The sequence below is a fragment of the Esox lucius genome, chromosome 5 (assembly GCF_011004845.1).
Source record: "Esox lucius isolate fEsoLuc1 chromosome 5, fEsoLuc1.pri, whole genome shotgun sequence".
Classification (NCBI taxonomy): domain Eukaryota; kingdom Metazoa; phylum Chordata; class Actinopteri; order Esociformes; family Esocidae; genus Esox; species Esox lucius.
In genome coordinates this window covers 20,514,276-20,533,598 of record NC_047573.1, presented here as the reverse complement: position 1 = coordinate 20,533,598, position 19,323 = coordinate 20,514,276, and the positions used below count along the sequence as shown (strand labels likewise).

Genomic DNA, 19,323 nt, shown 5'->3' with positions numbered 1-19,323 from the left:
TTACTACTGTGCCAGCAGTATGCAAATCATAGAGAATGATAGAGGCCCACTAGTGGCAAAAACAGTTTAGCTAGTTTCAAACTTTTTTTGTCACCCGGGGGAAAGTAGGGCTCTGAAAGATTTGGAAAGTCAAAAGGCAATACATTTTATCTGCATACATGTCAACTACATATTGCTCCACATAGCTGTTTTTAACTGAATGCTAATTTTCTTTATGAACGGTTCATCCCGAAGATTTGTGTACTTAACATTTGTTAGGTACCATAATATTATGTTGTGAAAATGCCCATGGGATAAATAACTATTTAATGTCCCGAGCATGCTGAACTCTATGAGATTAAGGAGATATGTAATCATTCAATAGAAGTAAGAAACTATATCCAAGTCCTCGACCTACTCCTCATCTCAAAATAACCCAGAATGCACTGCCCCGGCCACTGACAATGTAAGTTAACCTAAACGGGGTTTCATATGATTCTAATGACAATTCTAAACACCACAAATAGGACACTGCTGCTCCTTACAGACGAAACGTTTTGTGTCATGGTCAAATTTCGTCACGAGGGATCCAGCAAATTAAGTGGCATTTCCCATCCAGTTAATTATATGGAAAGGGTTGAGGTCCTCAAATGGCACAGCCCGTGCGCTCGGACTCCAAGACGGGAATTGTGTAGGTATGTGTCCTCTATCTATTTCGGTGGGTCTAACACCCGCTAACACTTCACAACTTCCGGTCTAGAATGTTCTATATTTTTCAAAGTAAAAGTCGACCATAACGCGTAAATATGGTCAAAATTCATTATTGCATTCAATGAATAAACAATACACTACTCGGCCTAGTTTATTTAAATTACCAATGACAGTGACTTGGCTTCTTTTATGCTCTGACGTTTACTGTTTCTACTGTGACTTTCATTGGTCTCAATGCTGCCATCTATTGTTTAAAAGGAATGATTACGGGGGAAAAAAAGTTATTTAGAGAACAGGAATCAAGCAAAATGTACTCCAGCTCAGTGGATCCCTAATTCTAGGTCGCATTGGCTAAGTCAGGGCGATTGATTGACAGGGGGGATTTTATTAAAATTAAAGAACGCATTAATTTATGGTGGACTAAATGTGCCATAATATGAAATAAATGTATAAATAATTAAATACTTACATATATAAATAAATACACATTTGCATTGTGTACACTTATGATTCGTCCAAATTAAATAGACATTTCATTTGCATAGTGTGAAGTTGTGCTTCATCCAAATGCAATGGGGTGGGACCTAACCCCTTTGATAGAGCTGTCTTCATTGGACTGTGTGTTTTATGCTTGGAACACTGTGATTGGACACTTAAGAACAAACTATCAGACAGTCCTGTCAATCAAGTAGCACACAAACAAATTTCAGTGTTTCCTTGTCAGGTATGGATACAAAATTGGGCCGGTTGGGGAACCAGTGAACCAGATCATTTATGTTGTTGGCATGGGGCCTGTTTTCAGTTACTGTCATCGCGGCCACGGCATGATCGGTGGAGGACCGGAAAAGTGTATGTGCCCTTGGTTCTACCAGGCTGCCAGCACATTCCTCTAGCTCAATAGTAGGCGTAAGCATTTACAAATCATGTCTTAGAGACATGTTGTGTATCCATTGTGTATCCATAACGGACAAGGAAACAGTCGAACTTGTTTGCTACTTGATTGACAGCGATCATCGTAGTTTGCACTCGTGTCCAATCACAGTGTTCCAAGAATAAAACACTGCAGTCCAATGAGGACACTTCTATCAAATGGGTTAAGTCCCTCCCCACCGTATTTGGATGATGTGTAACTTCACACCATCCAAATGAAATGTCTACTGCATTTAGACAAGGCATTAGTCTATACAATGCAAATGCAATGTGTATACATTTATTTATACATTGTATTATGTATTTGTATATTTAATTGTTTGCTTATCTGCACAATCCAAATGCAATCTGGGGGTGGGACTTTCAGTTTGATTGAGGTGTTTCCATTCAATTACATTGGTGCACACTGAGAACAATGTCACTGGACACTTGTCACACTTGAACAACCTGTATTAACCCAGCCTTATTGTGGCCAGCCTAAGGCACACCTGGGCAATAATAATGCTGTTTAATCAGCATCTTAATATGCCACACCTGTGAGGTGGATGGATTATCTCAGCAAAGGAGAAGTGCTAACTAACAGATTTAGACAGATTTGTGAACAATATTTGAGAGAAATGGGCCTTTTGTGTACGTAGAGAAAGACTTAGATCTTTGAGTTCAGCTCATGATAAATGGGGGCAAAAACAAGTGTTGCGTTTATAATTTTGTTCAGTGTAGTTAATAAAAACATATAATGTGGCCTAAGGCTACAGCACATTAATGTATGTTTCGAAAATAAAATATTACATTATGAATAACGAGAAAAGGCCATATTCCAGATTTGTATATGGTTAACCATGTGATTTTTGTCCACAGGAAACAGAAATCCTGTACCAAATAGCAGGTCATACAGTGAAAATCTCTGTCAGTCCCAGCGTCATTAGCCTCAATTACTGTCAAAGGCTCTTAGCCTGCCATCCATGGAGGTAGGTCAGTGATTATAGCACACTAGGTAATATCAGGAGAATCTGTTCAATATAACATGTACAATAACCCCCCGCCCCACCCCTGCATGAAAACATTTCTGTAACACCATTCCAACCATTCAAATTTGTTAGACTGTGATGCAACCTGTTTTCCTTAATTGGTAGACTCATGGGCCCAACTCAAGCCAGTCAAATTCCAATCACAATTTGTCTGTTATATAACCACTGTTTATCATAATCTGATAAACAACAAGATGCATCATTAACCTGATTTCATTCTATGCTCTTTCTTCCTCTCACACTCTCTCATACTCTCAGTGGCCAATGATCCATTGAAAGATTAGCTTCCAGTAGCTTTTGAGACCCCGATAAGCCAATTTCAGGAACTGGGTTAATCTCATCCCCCCACCATAGATTACACAGTGAGGCCGACGTCATTCTGGATTTATCGTACGACAGGTGGGTCAGTCTTTTGCATGAATTTACCTGATAAGCCACATGGTAAACGTTGACCAATGGATAGAGTCTGTGATTAGACAACCGATAGGCTTATCACTGAAAACACTACCTTCACTGTAAATTCCAGGTGAGATTAGACAGAATTTGCAGAACCAGGCTAGTACCATGTACTTCATTGTAGAGCAGAGGAATCATTTCTGTCAAATCCTAAAAGGTGAAGAAAAGGACATATTCCATCCATTTGGATAATTCTGTGTGAAATGAAATGCAGTTAAATTAATATGTCACATTTAGATACAGAAGTGGTACTGACATAAGTAAATTAAGAGTCTCTACGTTGGACGTGATTAAACCACTTCTCAGCTTAACCAGTTAATAAAGTAACACCTTATTAAGCAACTGTTGATTGCACAGAGGTTATTTGTCTGCCCATTACTAATGAAACCAATTCCCCCTGTGTATCGTACACACTAGTGCAACCACTGTTCCATCCAAAAAGCAGCCATTAGTTATATTTGGGTTCCGGTAACCTTCCTTCCTCCTCAGCGTGCTTTGGGGTTGTGGGTTCAAAGCTTTACAGCTCCTTGATTTTTTTTTTAATCAGATCATGGGGGATTGGCAACAATCCCCAAAAGTAAAGCCTACCTGCATCAGACTGGCAGCTGAACAGAGGTAGGACGGAGACCCATCACAAAGTCACTCAGTACAAGTACTGTCGAGAAGAAAACGGCTCAGAACAGCCAAGCTCCTAGGAGCTAAGACTTTCATCTTTCTGACTACACACCACCCTTAAAACAGGTAAGACCTGGGCTGCTTGGGTGTTCTTTACATCTCTCATTTCCTATGCCTGCATAAGGTTGATGTCATCTCTGTGGGAAAGATATACTTTTATCATTAGAATTTGCAATACTAAGAGGAACAATGAAAATAACATTATGTGGAAAGAAAGTCTGCCGGTGATGAGCTGTCTAAATACAACATCGTTCCCTGCTTGTTTCCCTACTAAGCGTCTTAAACTGTTTTATTTTCAAAGGCAAGATGGCTCGGGATATGTCTGATAAAGAAATCCTTCAAATGGAACTGGAGCAGCTTAAGATAGAAGTTAACACTCCACGCACTGCTGTAAGTGTCCGTCTATGATATTACATCATCTATGGTGTATTGTGACCAAATATTTGCAAATGTATCATAATAGATGGGTCCTTCCACCATTTTAGTGCCTTTGAGCAAGTTTTTACCCCAGTCCAGTGCCTTTTGAGAAGTGTAACATAAAAATAAATGATCGTACTCATAAAGAGCACAGGTTGAACATAACACATTTTTCAATATCAAGAAGTAAAGATATAATAAAACTATAGTAAGTGTCTGTGCTGCGACATCGAAATGGCCATTGGCAGTTAAGTGATCTCTGGGTAACAGGGTTCATGTTATTCCCCTCACATTCCCCCCTTTACACTGATTTGACAGTCATATTTTCCCTCATGCCTCTCTGTTATCATCAATGAGAATTTGTTCTTAATGGATTTTCTAGGTAAAAAAAAGAAAGAGATTATGTATTAAAGAGTTTAGTTTAATTTTAGACATGGCTATAAATCAATACACCGCTCCGGAGAAAATTAAGAGACCACTGCACCTTTTTCTTTCCTTTCCAAAAAAGTTGAAAAGTAAGGTTTAGAGTGAGAAACGGAAGGTTAAAAATGAAGAGACCACTGCAAATTGAACGCTTCCGTCCCTCATTCAAAACCTTCCGTCCCTCACTCAAAACCTTCCGTCCCTCACTCAAAACCTTCTGTCTCTCACCCAAAACCTTCCGTCCCTCACTCAAAACCTTCTGTCCCTCACTCAAAACCTTCCGTCCCTCACTCAGAACCTTCCGTCCCTCACTCAGAACCTTCCGTCCCTCACTCAGAACCTTCCGTCCCTCACTCAAAACCTTCCGTCCCTCACTCAAAACCTTCCGTCCCTCACTCAGAACCTTCCGTCCCTCACTCAAAACCTTCCGTCCCTCACTCAGAACCTTCCGTCCCTCACTCAGAACCTTCCGTCCCTCACTCAGAACCTTCCGTCCCTCACTCAGAACCTTCCGTCCCTCACTCAGAACCTTCCGTCCCTCACTCAGAACCTTCCGTCCCTCACTCAGAACCTTCCGTCCCTCACTCAGAACCTTCCGTCCCTCACTCAGAACCTTCCGTCCCTCACTCAGAACCTTCCGTCCCTCACTCAGAACCTTCCGTCCCTCACTCAAAATAGGTGCAGTGGTCTCTTAATTTTTTCTCCGGGAGCTGTATGTATCGATCAATATATATTTCATAGGAGTGTTACTGGTATTATGTATTAAGCATATTATGTTGTATGGGAATACATGGTGCTCATTGTGTTTGCTCTTTTCTTTATCACCAGGTGTCAGTAAATTGCAAGGAGGCAATGGAATGGGTGGAGGCCCATGCAGACGCTGACCCCCTGATAAAGGGGGTGGCAGATGACAAGAACCCCTATAAAGGAGACAAGGGAGGCTGTATAATAACTTAGCATACGCTAACCCAGGGGAAGGAGGTCAACACTTTGTATAAAGGAGACAAGGGAGCATGTATAATAACTTAGCATATGCAAACCCAGGGGAAGGAGGTCAACACTTTTTATGAAAGGGTCTATATAAACAATTATGTAATCAGATATTTTGGATGTTAGGAAAACAAGAAATATAACTCAGTGAATGAAAGGACAGCTGTGACATTTTTATTGTTGCAAGAAGTTGGATCTTTCCCTTTCACCGTCTCTGGATATCAGCTGTTAATATCGTTTTATTGCTTTGTCAGATTGTAAATAAACACATCTAGCTTTGCAGCTTGTGACTTAAGTATTCTTCTTGTGTCATTTCCTCTACTAAATTATAAGCATGCAGTATATTTTTTGCTGTCTAATAGCACAGGGGTGTAGTATTGAATTTACACACAGTGAGTATAAAGTTCAGTATAGTATCTACACATGCTCTTGAATCAGCAACGTTACTCAGAACCTTTTCATGATGCAACAGGCTGATCACACAGCAATGCACTCACCATGTGATGGAGCGAAAGGCAGCAATATCGCCGCTCTTAACAAATGCTCAGAAAAACCTATATGATCTTACTGAAACAAGCTACACAACAGGCCTTTTACTGTCTACTGTGGTACTATACAAAGGTCATACTGATCATCTTAGTCATTTTTTGTGTAATGTAATAATGTGTAACATGATCTTAGAGTCAAGGACAAGTAGGGATGTTCCACTCTTGAAATTATATTTTGACTAAAACAATGACAAGTACAGCTCCATTCACTTCTGAACACCTCTCTTGAAAATGTAGAAAATCCCAGCACAAATAAACAGCGCCATACTTCATAACTTCTTTTTGTTTGGAAGCTGAGTGGCACATTATATTCTTGTTTATGTCTGACTGCATGTGATGTGTGTATTACACATGTATAGTTCAAAGTCAGCATTTATGGTATAGAGCAACAAGGTCCATGTATAGATTATCAGCCCTTTGCATTTTCTTATCTATTAGAGTCGACTGGAGAATTGTCTTGAACTACTGACTAAGAGAGATATGGAGTGATTTTTCTGTGCCACCAGAAACTGAATCAAAATGTAGAATGTTTCATGGTATAGAGATTTGTTATTGATTTAAAAGTGAAATAACTGAATCAAAATGAAACTTAAATAATATTAAGTAAATTTTTTTATGGGGTATGTTAAAGTGTGTGTCATACCTTGACTAGAAGCATTTCATATGCATGATGTGTCAGTGAGTGCCTGGACACAGCGCTTAACGGTAGTATGCTGGCAATATACAGCAAACCCTTGAGAAGCCTTAACATCAGTTACCGAAATTGACATAATGCTAATTGGCTGAAAACAGTGGTAAAAACTTCAGTTTTCAATAAATCAGCATTTGTGATTCAAACCAACCGGTTTGTTTATATATCCACATACATAAATAACATGGGACAAATGAACAGAAAATGACAACTCTAGCCATAATTTAGCAGAGGGAACCACATTTTTTCTCCAAAGTATCAACATTATTGTTTATTGTGAAATGGCAAAATAATTTGGGCAAATCTCAAACAGCTAACAGGGAGCTAAGCTGAAATGTACACAAAGCATCCTTAAGTATATGTTAATGTGCTTCTAAATAAAGACATTCATTTCATTTCTACCACATTTACAAATCTTTGTAGACGTAAGATTTTCAATCAAGATAACAACTGGAAAACCTGCAGTTATCAAACATGCATTCAAGATTTTGACTACCTAAGCCCCCCTGTTATGGAAAGTACGGCAGAGTAACCTTAAGCCAGATGTTATGATGCCCATAAAGAAATAAAAATTGTTTGATGAATTACCTTTTTATTACTCACTGTGATTGCTCTTCTTATGTGAAGATATCATGTCTATTTTTTAAATTTTTTTATTGTTGCTGTAATATAGAGCTCAACTGTAAATGAAAAGTCTCAGCTTGATTTCACTGTATAAATAAAGGTAAAATTGCTCCCCTGCGAAAAATTAAGAATTCCAGAAATGTCAGCTATTGGCAGTATTATCCGCTCCTTTTGAAACTAAGATGTATGATTTATATAGACACCATATTCCCAAAGGCATGAATATTCTCTCTTTGGTTAATCAGAGTTTTATCTTAAAACCAATTGCATCCACAGAAGATTTAGGCAGTTCACAAGCATTATTTAATTTCTAGATTTCTTTCACTTGGCTTAAGTTTGCACACTTTGATTGGTCTGGAGCAGTAGAATCTGTTGGCTCCATTTAACAGCCATGGTTCAGTAAACCATATGTATGCGAGGAACAACCTTGGCTGAGACTTGAGGAAGTTTCCCTGGTGTCCCTTTGAATGTCAATACATAGAAATTTATTCATTTCAGCATTGTGTTTAGAAACTGCTCAGTCAGGTATGACTTGTTTCTGTTTACAAAAATTGTTCTGTTCTATATGTGGATGAGGAAAAGCCATTAAATGGAATGAGCTGATTTGTTTTTGGATAATAATCATGTAATTGGGCCCAATATTTACTTAAGTTTACAACAACCTGACATATAATTAGATTACAACTTGTGGGTTAGTCATCAGATACTGTGCCATGGCAAGCTAGTCTTAATCACTTTGATATGCAAGTGTAGTCATAAATGCATAAAATTTTACACTTTGTATAAAGTCTTCTCTTGTCTTAATTGTGTTATCTGATAACCGAACAGTATCTTTGTTAATCAACTCCAACTTCTCTCTTTAAGCAAGAAACTAGAGCTTGTTAGCCTAAATAAAAAATTATTTTATAAAGCCATGTTTTACAACAGCACTTGCTTATGCAGTTACAGTGGCTTTCAAAAATTGCAGATTTTATTTTTCACTGATATTTTTTAGTTGATTTGTGGCAAAAATCCAGCATTAAATTGGTTTTGATTTAATGTTGTAACACAACAAAATGTTGAAAAGTCTAAGAGGTGAATACTTTTGAGAGCCACTGTACCCAGAATAAAACCCCAAAGAGCGTGCAACAACAGGAATTTGCTGCACAGTGGTTTGGAAAAACATCCCAGTAGGGTAGAAACCCAGGAAGAAACCTAGAGAGGAGCCATATTATAAGAGTACATGACCTTTTTTGGACTGAATTCTTTTTGCATGTTCAGATGACCGGTGGGTCGGTAAATATAATTTGCTGTGTCCAGAGTCTTTAGGAGGAATCCAAGTCAAGTGCACTAACAGATGGACAAGGGCAGGGAAAGCAGGAAATGTTAGAGGGGAGTAAGATCTGCAACACAATCAGGTAGACTTTGGACAAGCACAACCTGAAGTTGCTAGACCAAGCATTCCTAAGGCCTCATCCAAGGACAGGTCCTCCAAAGATTTAACAGGACATCACTGAAATTTATAGGGAGAATTCCTCAGATCCAAAAGAATACTTAAGCACAGAATGCAGACTGATCCTATTCCCCGGCACAAAAACTTTGGCCCACAGTGAATGTTTAAATGGAACACGGTACCCTGCAAAAGGTGTTCAACCAGAGAGTGTTATACTAGTGATAAGTGTTTCCAATTTAAGTTGAGGTTCTTTTCTTGGTATCACATGTACACCTTTTTACCGTAGTAACACTTTCAGTTGAAGCTTGTTATCCTAGCTTAGCCATTAATGGTGCTGTGGAAGTAGGCGTGTGGCAGTGAGTGGAGGAACCGCCCTCCTTCACCACCAGGTCATTCACATGTCCTATCTTTTTTGCAAGTCATAGTCATAAGATAATTAAGTGTTGCACAAACCAATTTGACTATCACAATTTTACTAGACCCTTTATTGCTTTCTTTGCAAAAAGGAGCTTGTATAAATGAGAGATGTGTTCCAGAATCATCAAGACCAGCTCTCCTTTCTGTCTGCTGTGAATTTCTCTTCTTCCCATGTTGACAGATAGCAAATGTATTGCTCTGTATTAATTATGTTGCTTTTGGTATTCTTGGCCTTGTTTGTAATATGGGCTTGTGGGATTTACTGGTATTTGTTTGGCAAGACAAGACCTTTCTCTCTGGAGTCAGTGAGGTCTCCAGGGCCCCTGGAGGTTGACAAGAAGAAGAGAGATAAAGTGCTAAAACAAGGTAAGCTAAAGCTCAGAGTTGGCAATGTTTGTATCTGTGACTACTCTGTGTCCCACAAAACGTAGGTCTGGGAAAAGTACACATCATATCTTCATCATAGTTTCTTTTTATTGACTAACCTTGTAAAACTTTGATTTGACCCATATTCATTGTTTAAGGTGACTAGAGTGTTTCTTTTATAATTGAGAAATACAAATGTAACTGTTGTTAAGTTAAATTGCAGCTAATATTTTAATAATCTGATGTGCTTATAAAAGTTTCCCCAAATTTTCCCACAGACATTTTGACAACCTTGCTGGTTATTGTGTATTCTGACACTACATCACAAAAGCTTTTGAATATCTAAATGTGGAGAAAAGGTATGGTTAACCAATTCAGTGTTCAGAAGCGCCATAACCTGTAATGTTGTCAAATACGTATGGAGAAAATAATTGCATTTCTACCTTCTGAACCTGAATCTCAGAAAATGTGAGCCCTGAATGTACCATCATTTGGAGTTGAGGACTGACAGAGACAGACCAACTGATAAAGGTTTTTGACAAGTGACTGACCCATTCAATGTCCTGGAACCTAAAAAAGAATTCATAGAAGATTATTTCAACTTGACACTTTTAGAAATTGATGTAGTTTTCTGTCCAGGTTTCAGTGTCAACAAAGTGCCCCAGAACCTGGATGCAATAGTCATTGGTAGTGGCATTGGGGGTCTGACCGTGGCTGCCACCATGGCCAAAGTGGGCAAGAAGGTCTTGGTCCTGGAGCAGCATGACCAGTCAGGAGGCTGCTGTCACACCTACGTAGACAAGGGATTTGAATTTGACGTTGGTAAGACTGAGTTTGGCAATTCATATGCACGATATTCAATTTGTGAGTTGGTGACCTGATTTACCCTCTCATTGGTATTTCTCCCCATTTTCCCTTGCAGGTCTCCACTACATTGGCCAACTCCATGAAAACAGTCTGCTGCGTATCGCCTTTGATCAGATCACCGAGGGCCAGCTGGAGTTCGTGAAGCTGAACCAGCACTTCGACAACCTCCACATCGGCGAGGGACGTGAGAAGCGATTGTACACCGTCTTGTCCGGCAAGACAGAGATGGAGGCTCACCTGAAGAAGCAGTTCCCAGACGACATCCCTGCCATCGAAACCTTTTTCAAAATCATGAAGGTAAGTTGGTAATGAGAACACAACACAAGACATCTGGATCTGTTGGAGTAAAGACGGAGTGTTCTGGTTTGGACTCCCCTCAGACCTTGCTACATTTACAGTTTGAACGTCAAATGTTGTTTTTTATTCTGCCAGGTGTCAGCCAAGCACACGTACTACCTGGCCATTCTGAAGCTGATCCCCCTGTGGCTGGCTCTGTTCTTGCTGAAGTCCGGCATCGCCAACCTCTTCTCCTCCATCTTTGCCCTGTCTGGTACTCGAGCTACGGACCTGGTTAACACCTTAACAACCAACAAAGACCTTCACATCATCTTTGGCTACCTATTCTATGGTAGGTAGGTCTTAGGACTCTGTGAAAACAAAATGATGTTAGAGCATGTAATCTAGATTTGTTTTGGAATATTTAAAATATAATCCATATTCTATAAATCCATATTTTTTCACTAGCAAAAATGATGGCCCATTGCTTGCATTGGTGGTTGCTTCATGTAGTGTGTGTGCAGTCGTTTTTGTAGGCTCTTGTCATGGAATCAATCCAATTTCAATGTTTGTGTGTTAAAATGTTGTTTTCTTGACATTATTTATATTTCAAAGGGTGCCCAGCCCCACTGCCCCATCCATCCTCACCCAACCACATAAACACCCAGCACTGAAACATGCCTGCCATTTTTACTAGCACTAATAGTTTCCCTGTTAATATTTCCCAGGTGTGCCTCCAAAGGACTCCAGTATTATAATCAATGCCCTGCTGCTACACCACTATAAGAGAGGAGCGTACTACCCTAAAGGCGGAGCCAGTGAGATCCCCTACCATATAACCCCTGTCATCCAGAAGTCTGGAGGCAATGTCCTGGTCAGAGCACCTGTCACTCAAATATTAGTCAACAATGGCGGGGCTGCATATGGTAAGAACCAAGATACTGTCCATTTCCGTTTCAAGATCGACAAACTGCATTGTAGTAATATGAAAATGGTGTAATAACAGCCTTAGGACAGTTGATGTGTAGTCAGCACAGTCTCTGTGCTGGGACAGCCTCCTATTGATTATTTCCTAACATAATTATTAACATCCGGACTCCAATAAGATCGCTTTATTTCCAAATCAGCAATGTAGTTCCATGGTGAGATTGTGTTAAGAAGTGCTGCTATGTCTTTCTGAGTGATGTCCTGTTTTCTTTCTAGGCGTGAAGGTCAGGAAGGGACAGGAGGAGGTAGAAATACATGCTCCAGTGGTCATCTCTGACTGTGGTGTGTTTACCACCTTCCAGAAGCTACTGCCCCCAGAGATCCGGACTAAGCCAGGTGAGTAAAACTGACAAACTGATATTGTGTCAATGACTGCCTTATTATGTTCTTCTTTAATGCGATATTGTCTTACTTTGGGCTGGTATTAAAATGAGTGACCCCCCCCCAGATATCCAGGAACGCATAAACCTGTTGAAACACGGCAGAGGGTCATTTTTGGTCTTCTCTGGCTTTGATGCAACCCAAGAGGAGTTGGATATTGTCTCCACCAACACGTGGCTGTTTAAAAATAACGACATGGACGGCTCGTAAGTACCAGCCACCGGCTTCCCACGCACACATTCATGCGCACAGTCAGCCACAAACTAACTGGCACAAATATGCATACTCACTCAGTCAAAATGTTTTTGTATACCAGGATTATTGTTGATAGTGTGTCCTGCTAAATTGAAATGAGACAATGTCACCCTCTATACTCTAAAGATGGAGCTGTTGTATAAAAAATAAGAAAGAAAAAACTGGCATCACTTGTAGTCTAGAGTTTTACGTGGAGATTAGCTGTTTCCGGTAATGTTCCCCATAATGACTGGTCTGCGTTCATTCATGAGTATGTATTATCACACTTAATATTAATTATCTGCCTTGTCATAGCAGGCACCTTTAAGACTTCCTTGATTGGCCAGATGGTGGAGCTTTAAAAAGTAATTGAAAATGTTAACAAGGTCAGACTCCTCATCCCTTTTGACCTTAGGTCATGACATTTGGAGTATAGATCCCCTCATCACCAAGAATGTTTGCCACCAGAATCCATGATGGATCCACGATAATGGATCCGCCTACTCTCTGGAACACACTGACCTTTCTGCAAAAAAACCTAATATGCCACTCAACACAATGTTTTTCAGATTAATACCTAAAAGAAAATGACCACTATTGACATATAAACAACTATGTGGGTGGAGTCTGGCACATCAATGCATATAATTCAGTCATGGAAATTCCCATTGTAAAGATAATAAATTGGCACACCTGTCGGAAACCTCAAGACTCCACATATTCCAGAACTTTGTCAACCACACAGTGGCGCTGTAACTGAGTCTAGCTCATGTTAATATCTCTGACTTTTGTGCTGTTTACATGGTTCATACAAGCACGGGGATGCAATTTATTTACAGTTTTTAGTTCTAGTAGTGTTTTTTTCCTACTACGTTCAAATTATTGTTGTTATATTTAGGATGGAAGAATTCTTTGCCTTGAGTAAAGAGGATGCACCTGATAACATCCCAATGATGTTTATCACCTTCCCCTCCGCCAAAGATCCTACATACAAGATAAGACACCCGGGTAGGGTACTGCACCTTTGAGTATGAGGTCAAAGAGTGTGTAGTTCTTTGTGCCAATTCTACACCGCAGACGTGTCTGATGCAGTGTTCACTTCCAGGGAAGTCCTGCATGACAATATTGGCCATGGTGAAGTATGAGTGGTTTGAAGACTGGACGGATACCTCAGTAAGAAAAAGGGGGGATGACTACATGAACTACAAGATGAGATTTGCAAACAATCTCTTTGACTGGGCGTGCACTCTATTCCCAAAGCTGAGGGAAAAGGTATGAACTATGGTTATGTGAAATAGGCTATATATAATGCATCTTTCCCCTCTCTCTTTCTCTCTCTCTCTCTCTCTCTACATTTTAACCCCTCTCTCTTTTGATCTCTCTGAGTTTGGAGGTTAGCAGACGTTCAGGGAATGAGCTGTGTCAGTTCAATTAATCAATTAGCATTGAATTAATCAAAAGTCAATCAATAACTATCCACGCTCTGCTCTCCAGTTGGTGTTCCAGGAGGTTGCGACTCCTCTAACCAACATGCACTACCTGGGAGCCCAGCGTGGGGCCATGTACTCTGCTGAGCACAACGTGGATCGCTTCAGTGCCGAGACCATGGCAAGGAACCGCTGCTCCACCCCGGTCAAAAATCTCTTCATCACAGGTAACACTCCTGGTGGTTCTGGTCTAATGCAATTAAATCATTTGACTGTAAATAGTGAGGTGAAATGGGCATTTGCCGTTTGTAATAAGACACTACAGTCTAGGCAGTACAGTCCAGATTGTAAAGATTGCTTGCATGTCTTTAGCCCATGTTTGTCTTATGTTGTGTGTGTGGTTGTTCCAGGTCAGGATGTTTTCAGCTGTGGCATAGCAGGGGCGTTGCATGGGGGTTTACTGTGTGCCGCTGCGGTCCTGGACCAAATTATCCACATCGACCTTCTGTTGCTCAAGAAGAAGCTGAAGAAGCAGAGAGCCAGAGAGATGGCCAGACTGGCTAAGAAGTTTGAGTGAGGAGAGACACTGCTTTTCACTGCTCTCTACTTTCCACACAAGGCTTACTCTGAAACCAAGAGGACATAGATTTTCAGCAAACATTTTCTTTTTAGTTGTAAATGCATTTTTTATTGAGTGTAAATAACGAATATCCAAATAAGACAAAACATTTAAACAAGTAAAAATATGAGGAATTTTTCATTGTAATACTGGAAACATGGGTTTAGTAGTATGTGGATGTTGTACTATAGTATACTGCATGAAACACATTGCAAGTTTGAGGATACTGTACTATTTAGCTTAGCGTAGGGAAAATAAAAAGCACAACGCACTTAACATGGACTAGAAGCTTACAACTAGTGGTGGCTCCTTATTTGCTATTAGTCATTAAAATGTACTTCAACAGACATCCACTATTAGCTGGGGTTCCAAGACTTTCACCATTTCCTGCTATTTCCACTGTCTGAAATGCGTTTTGATTAGGAAGATGATTGCTGTGTAATGCTAGTAGACACAGCTGGAAATCCTAAGTAAATATGAGTTTCTTGCGCCTGCTAACATTAGCAGATGCTGCTAGTCATGAGTTTCTTGCGCCAGCTAACATTAGCAGATGCCTCTAGTCTTGGAAGAGGATATCTTATGTTAATATGAACTAGCCAGTTAAGCCGATAGCAGCTAGCTGTGATTACACATTAGTGACAACCACTTGTGACAAGTTATTGCTAGTTAGTTCCATAATCCCCAGGTTTTTTAAAGGATAACCGAGAAGAATTGAAAAAAAATGCAACTGATGGTCAAATAACAAACGTTGGAGTTGATTCATGACTGCAAAACTGCAAAGTGCATGTACAGTATTGTTCAATGATTCTTCACTTTTGTCATGTCCATGAATAGATGCATTTACTTGTTTATCTTGTCCCATCTGTATCAAGCGTGCCGCACAAGCCCTGAAAAGTGAAGCCAAAACATCTCGATCGCCCCCTGGTGAGTGGTCCCAGTATAGGTCATAAACCCCGCCTCCCCATGTTATTCAATGGGACGCAAGACCAACTAAACAATTAAATTACCCTTCAAATATCTTTTTTCCAAAGCTGGTTTCTGTCATTTACTGTAGTTTGTATCACGCTAATGTAAATTCAAGAGTTTGTTTTTAAAATAATAAAAGCCTGTTGGTTTTTAGTTAGTTATTTAATGCTCTAAAAACGGTGGTGATTTGACGTCGTGATTCACAGCTGTGATTGACAGCTATCTGAGCCGAGGAGCCACTGAAGCGCCAACAGGCTTTTTTCGCGATCTTCGGAGGACTAAGGAGATTGGAGCTTTAAATTTAATCTCTAAATTTCTATAATTGATATAATTTCACACGGACATAATGGGTTGTTCTGCAGTAGATTGTGCTAACCGATCTGGCATTTCCAATCGATCTTTGAATTTTTTTCGGTAAGTTAAATTTATAAGCTATTTAATTAGTAAATAAATGTAATGGGCTAGCTAACGTTAGCTAAAAGACAACAAGCCTCGTTAATAGCCATGCTAATAGCTAGCAGGTGATCGTTAGCTAGAAGTTACCAATTATTTTTGTATTAGGCCTATTCTAAATGAAGGTTAAACATGATGTAAGTTAGGCTATAACATATCGTCTAGGTTTAACAAGCAAAGGTTGTACTGTACTTGGACTTGATTGAACTCTGTTTAAATGTGTGGTTAGTAGGCTACTTTTATTTACCTTATCGTAATGAGGTTGGAGTGGAACGGAGCAGACAGAGTTCACAGGAGCAGGACTCCACTTCCAAAACAGTGCAGCGTGTGCTTGCGATTGATTACGGTATGCGCATTCTGCGAAGGAGAGTGAGGGCGGGGCACAGGGGTGGGGCCGTTGATTTCGCGGCTTTACGGCTTTACTTCCTGCTCGCTACTGCGCATAACTACTGCGCAGAACTGGTCCCAAGATTGCTATCTGCGCAGACGCAAGTCCAAGATGTCAGCGCCGTATCGGGACACTGGCGGCTTCAGTTTTCACCAATGGAAAAGAGCGAAGGGGCGTCGTCCATTTTTTTTTTACAGTCTATGATCTGTATTCATCATTTTCTGATGTCCTTGAGTTGGTCCCTATAATGACAGTGATTGACATGAATATTTAACTATAATTATAGTTGAGTATCTAATATAAGGACCACCCCAAACCCCCCACAACACTCCCTAATGGATGGGCGGCCAATGCTCACAACACAACGAATCAATTAGATACAGTCTTTCCATTGAATATCATAAGACAATTTTTTTAATTGTACTGTCAACGTGTTATTAACGTTTCAGTATTGAAGAATGTACAGTCCCAGTGAAAAGTTTGGACGCACCCATTCAAGTGAATGGACCTTTTACTGGTACTGTAGGTCTTTGTGTGTGAATATTCAATAACCATTAAACTGTGCGTGGATGGATCATAGATCCAATATTTACCGGAGACAAAGCTATAGTAACAAATCTGCATCATTGCAGAAAAGGGGCATTAATACTGTATGGGAGGCTGTGAAATTGTTGAAGACATCGTTGCTAACAAACATTAACCAATTCAAATGTTCTCTGCCAATGGGAACATGGGTCAAAGTCATTTACTGTATACTATTCCCCAAATAGAACTCTATTCTCTAGGCACTGCACACATTTTGACCTGGGCCATGCAGGGACATGTTCTACTGGAACCCTGGAACAAACCTCTAACACTGAAATAAATACACCTGGAAATGCACCGTAGTTTGGGAACCATCAGGTTGTTTACAGTAATAAGATCACCAGGCACAAATGATCATTAGGTTCTATTAAAGGGTTGTTTGTTTTATTTACCGGGTAGACCTAACCGTCTTGGTTCCTCGGGTCTACCTCTACCATTCCCATATGTTATGTTATGATCCCTGTAATAACCCCTGTGTTGTTTGGATTAGACCTGGGTTTCATCCAAAATGGCAACCTATTCCCTACTTTTGACCAGGGCTCATAGGGCTCTGGTGAAAAGTAACGCACTAGGGAATATGGTGTCATTTGGGAAGCTTTTCTTCACTCATAGGTGTGGGAAACCAAAGACTTCCTGGACTAAGTGAACATTTCCGCTCTTGACATTGAGCACATTGGTGGGCATGCTCTAGGGAGGGGACATGGGAGACGGTGGGGAGTCGGGAGAAGAATGCCTCCTCTGTTGGGGTCATGTTGTGAGATGCGAGTGCTTCTGTCACTCCGGTCTTTCTCCACATATCCTTCATGTGTCTCTTAACTATAATTAGGTCTGCTTTCCAAGTCAAACCTGAATTTGATTTATTGCAGACAAATTAAAATGAAGGAGGCACTCAACAAATCAGAAAGATATGTAATGTCTGTAATTTCTTCATTATAAACCCATGTCTTCAAATATTACATGTTTTAGTATATCAGTAGTATGTATTTTAAGAGTATCAAAATGACCCAAAATGACTGATGTCGTAAGATTGGATGCCAACCTGGGTGTCAGGACACTGGACTTGGGACTGGGAATTTTGTAAATCTATTCAACCATACAAGAGCATATAATTACCTCTAGTCTAATGTTTACTTCACTATAAATACCCCTCAGACATGACATTTAATTCCTATTTTCCTACAAAGCGCTTGTCTGAGTCAGGGAATTAAAATAGGCGAGGCTGTTGAGGTTAAAAGCTACCATAAGGAACAGTGTGTGTGTGTGTGCGTGTGTGCGTGTGTGCAACTTTTTTTAATGTAATCTGTTACAGTTACAAGTTCCTTGTCCACATTTGTAATTAGTAATGTAACTTTTTGATTACTCAAAGTCAGTAACGTAATCTGATTAATTTCATATTAAGAGGCATTGGAAAGCAAATAGGAACATTTTGGCTATAACCAACTGAACACCTTTTGCAGGATCAATCAATGTTAGAGTTTACATAGCTGGCCAAAAACAGAATTAGCATTTTACCTTATGGGTTGTGTAGGCTACAGTGCCGTTGGAAATGGGTTTCTAAACCATTGGTTTTTACTTCAGTATGATTGGGCTACATCTCTACATTACATGCTAAAGGTCTGCCAGATATTCAGTCGTTCCAATTAATCCAATAAACCTCGATCTTCCAGAATCTGACTTTTCATTTGAACATAACCCAAAATCTAATGATGCTTAAGCCTGTTCTGTTATTTGTGTTTTATTAATGTTTTTAATGACTTCAAAACTAAAAATAAATAAATGGCAATTACTCGAAAAGGGTATTGACGTTGTATATAAAGTTAAGATGTCCGTAGCTTTTCGTGCATAAATTAAATCTGCTGCAGTGTAATGATTTGCTCCACCACCAACATTGTCAAAACTTGCAATCGTGAACACAAGCATAGAAATATGATTTACCTGCGCAAATGTAAACGGTGATTATTATGACCACCACTGATGGATTTTCAAAACGCATATGAAAGAAATAAACTGTGATAATGACGTCAGCAGGCACTGATAACCAATGACCACCATTTCCAGAGACGCGAAGCAAGTAGAATCACATATCTGTATGGACAGTTATGTGGCCGCGTCAAATGCAAATAATCATCCTTTGACAGAGTGCTTCCCAACACACCTTTTCTGTCGTGGTATATTCCATGTTTTATCTTGAAGGCAGCGCAATGTTACAGATGTCTAACAAATGTTGCCTAATCTATTAAACAATTCCTGTAAAAGTTCTTCAATGCAACTCATCCTGGCTGTGTTGTTGCATTTGACAAATAAACCTTGTAACTTGAAAAATATTTAACACCTGGTAGGCATATTGCCTATCATTGTTTTGAGAATTATGCGTTGAGTAGATAACTAAATAGCATTTCATATGACTCGGCTAATATTTTCGAAGATATACTGCGTGCGCGTGTGTGTGTGTG

The 19,323-nt window shown here is 39.8% G+C and overlaps 2 protein-coding genes and 1 long non-coding RNA gene across 4 annotated transcripts; 2 read left to right on the top strand and 1 right to left on the bottom strand.

The window, feature by feature from the left end:
- Window positions 1-2,478: 2,478 nt before the first annotated feature.
- Window positions 2,479-5,904, top strand: gngt2b (guanine nucleotide binding protein (G protein), gamma transducing activity polypeptide 2b). Its single transcript, XM_034292289.1, has 5 exons — window positions 2,479-2,588; window positions 2,907-3,047; window positions 3,652-3,845; window positions 4,081-4,169; window positions 5,448-5,904. The coding sequence occupies exons 4-5, from the start codon at window positions 4,086-4,088 to the stop codon at window positions 5,574-5,576; spliced, it is 213 nt and encodes a 70-aa protein (XP_034148180.1). The 5' UTR covers window positions 2,479-2,588; window positions 2,907-3,047; window positions 3,652-3,845; window positions 4,081-4,085; the 3' UTR covers window positions 5,577-5,904.
- A 3,595-nt stretch (window positions 5,905-9,499) lies between these two features.
- On the top strand, window positions 9,500-15,256 carry si:ch1073-13h15.3 (inactive all-trans-retinol 13,14-reductase). Of its 2 annotated transcripts, XM_020046288.2 has the most exons (12): window positions 9,606-9,687; window positions 10,151-10,218; window positions 10,327-10,509; window positions 10,610-10,851; window positions 10,987-11,182; window positions 11,559-11,756; window positions 12,034-12,153; window positions 12,266-12,404; window positions 13,331-13,440; window positions 13,538-13,704; window positions 13,927-14,086; window positions 14,270-15,256. In XM_020046288.2, the coding sequence occupies exons 2-12, from the start codon at window positions 10,167-10,169 to the stop codon at window positions 14,434-14,436; spliced, it is 1,734 nt and encodes a 577-aa protein (XP_019901847.1). In that variant the 5' UTR covers window positions 9,606-9,687; window positions 10,151-10,166; the 3' UTR covers window positions 14,437-15,256. The 2 variants fall into 2 exon arrangements, with proteins under 2 accessions (XP_010886971.1, XP_019901847.1); XM_010888669.3 differs by lacking the exon at window positions 10,151-10,218 and having other exon boundaries at window positions 9,500-9,687.
- LOC117594508 lies at window positions 10,363-11,430 on the bottom strand. The gene is made up of 3 exons (XR_004575761.1): window positions 11,011-11,430; window positions 10,574-10,832; window positions 10,363-10,477 (listed from the first exon to the last, which is right to left on the bottom strand). It is a non-coding gene; the product is annotated as an uncharacterized LOC117594508 (long non-coding RNA).
- Window positions 15,257-19,323: the final 4,067 nt, after the last annotated feature.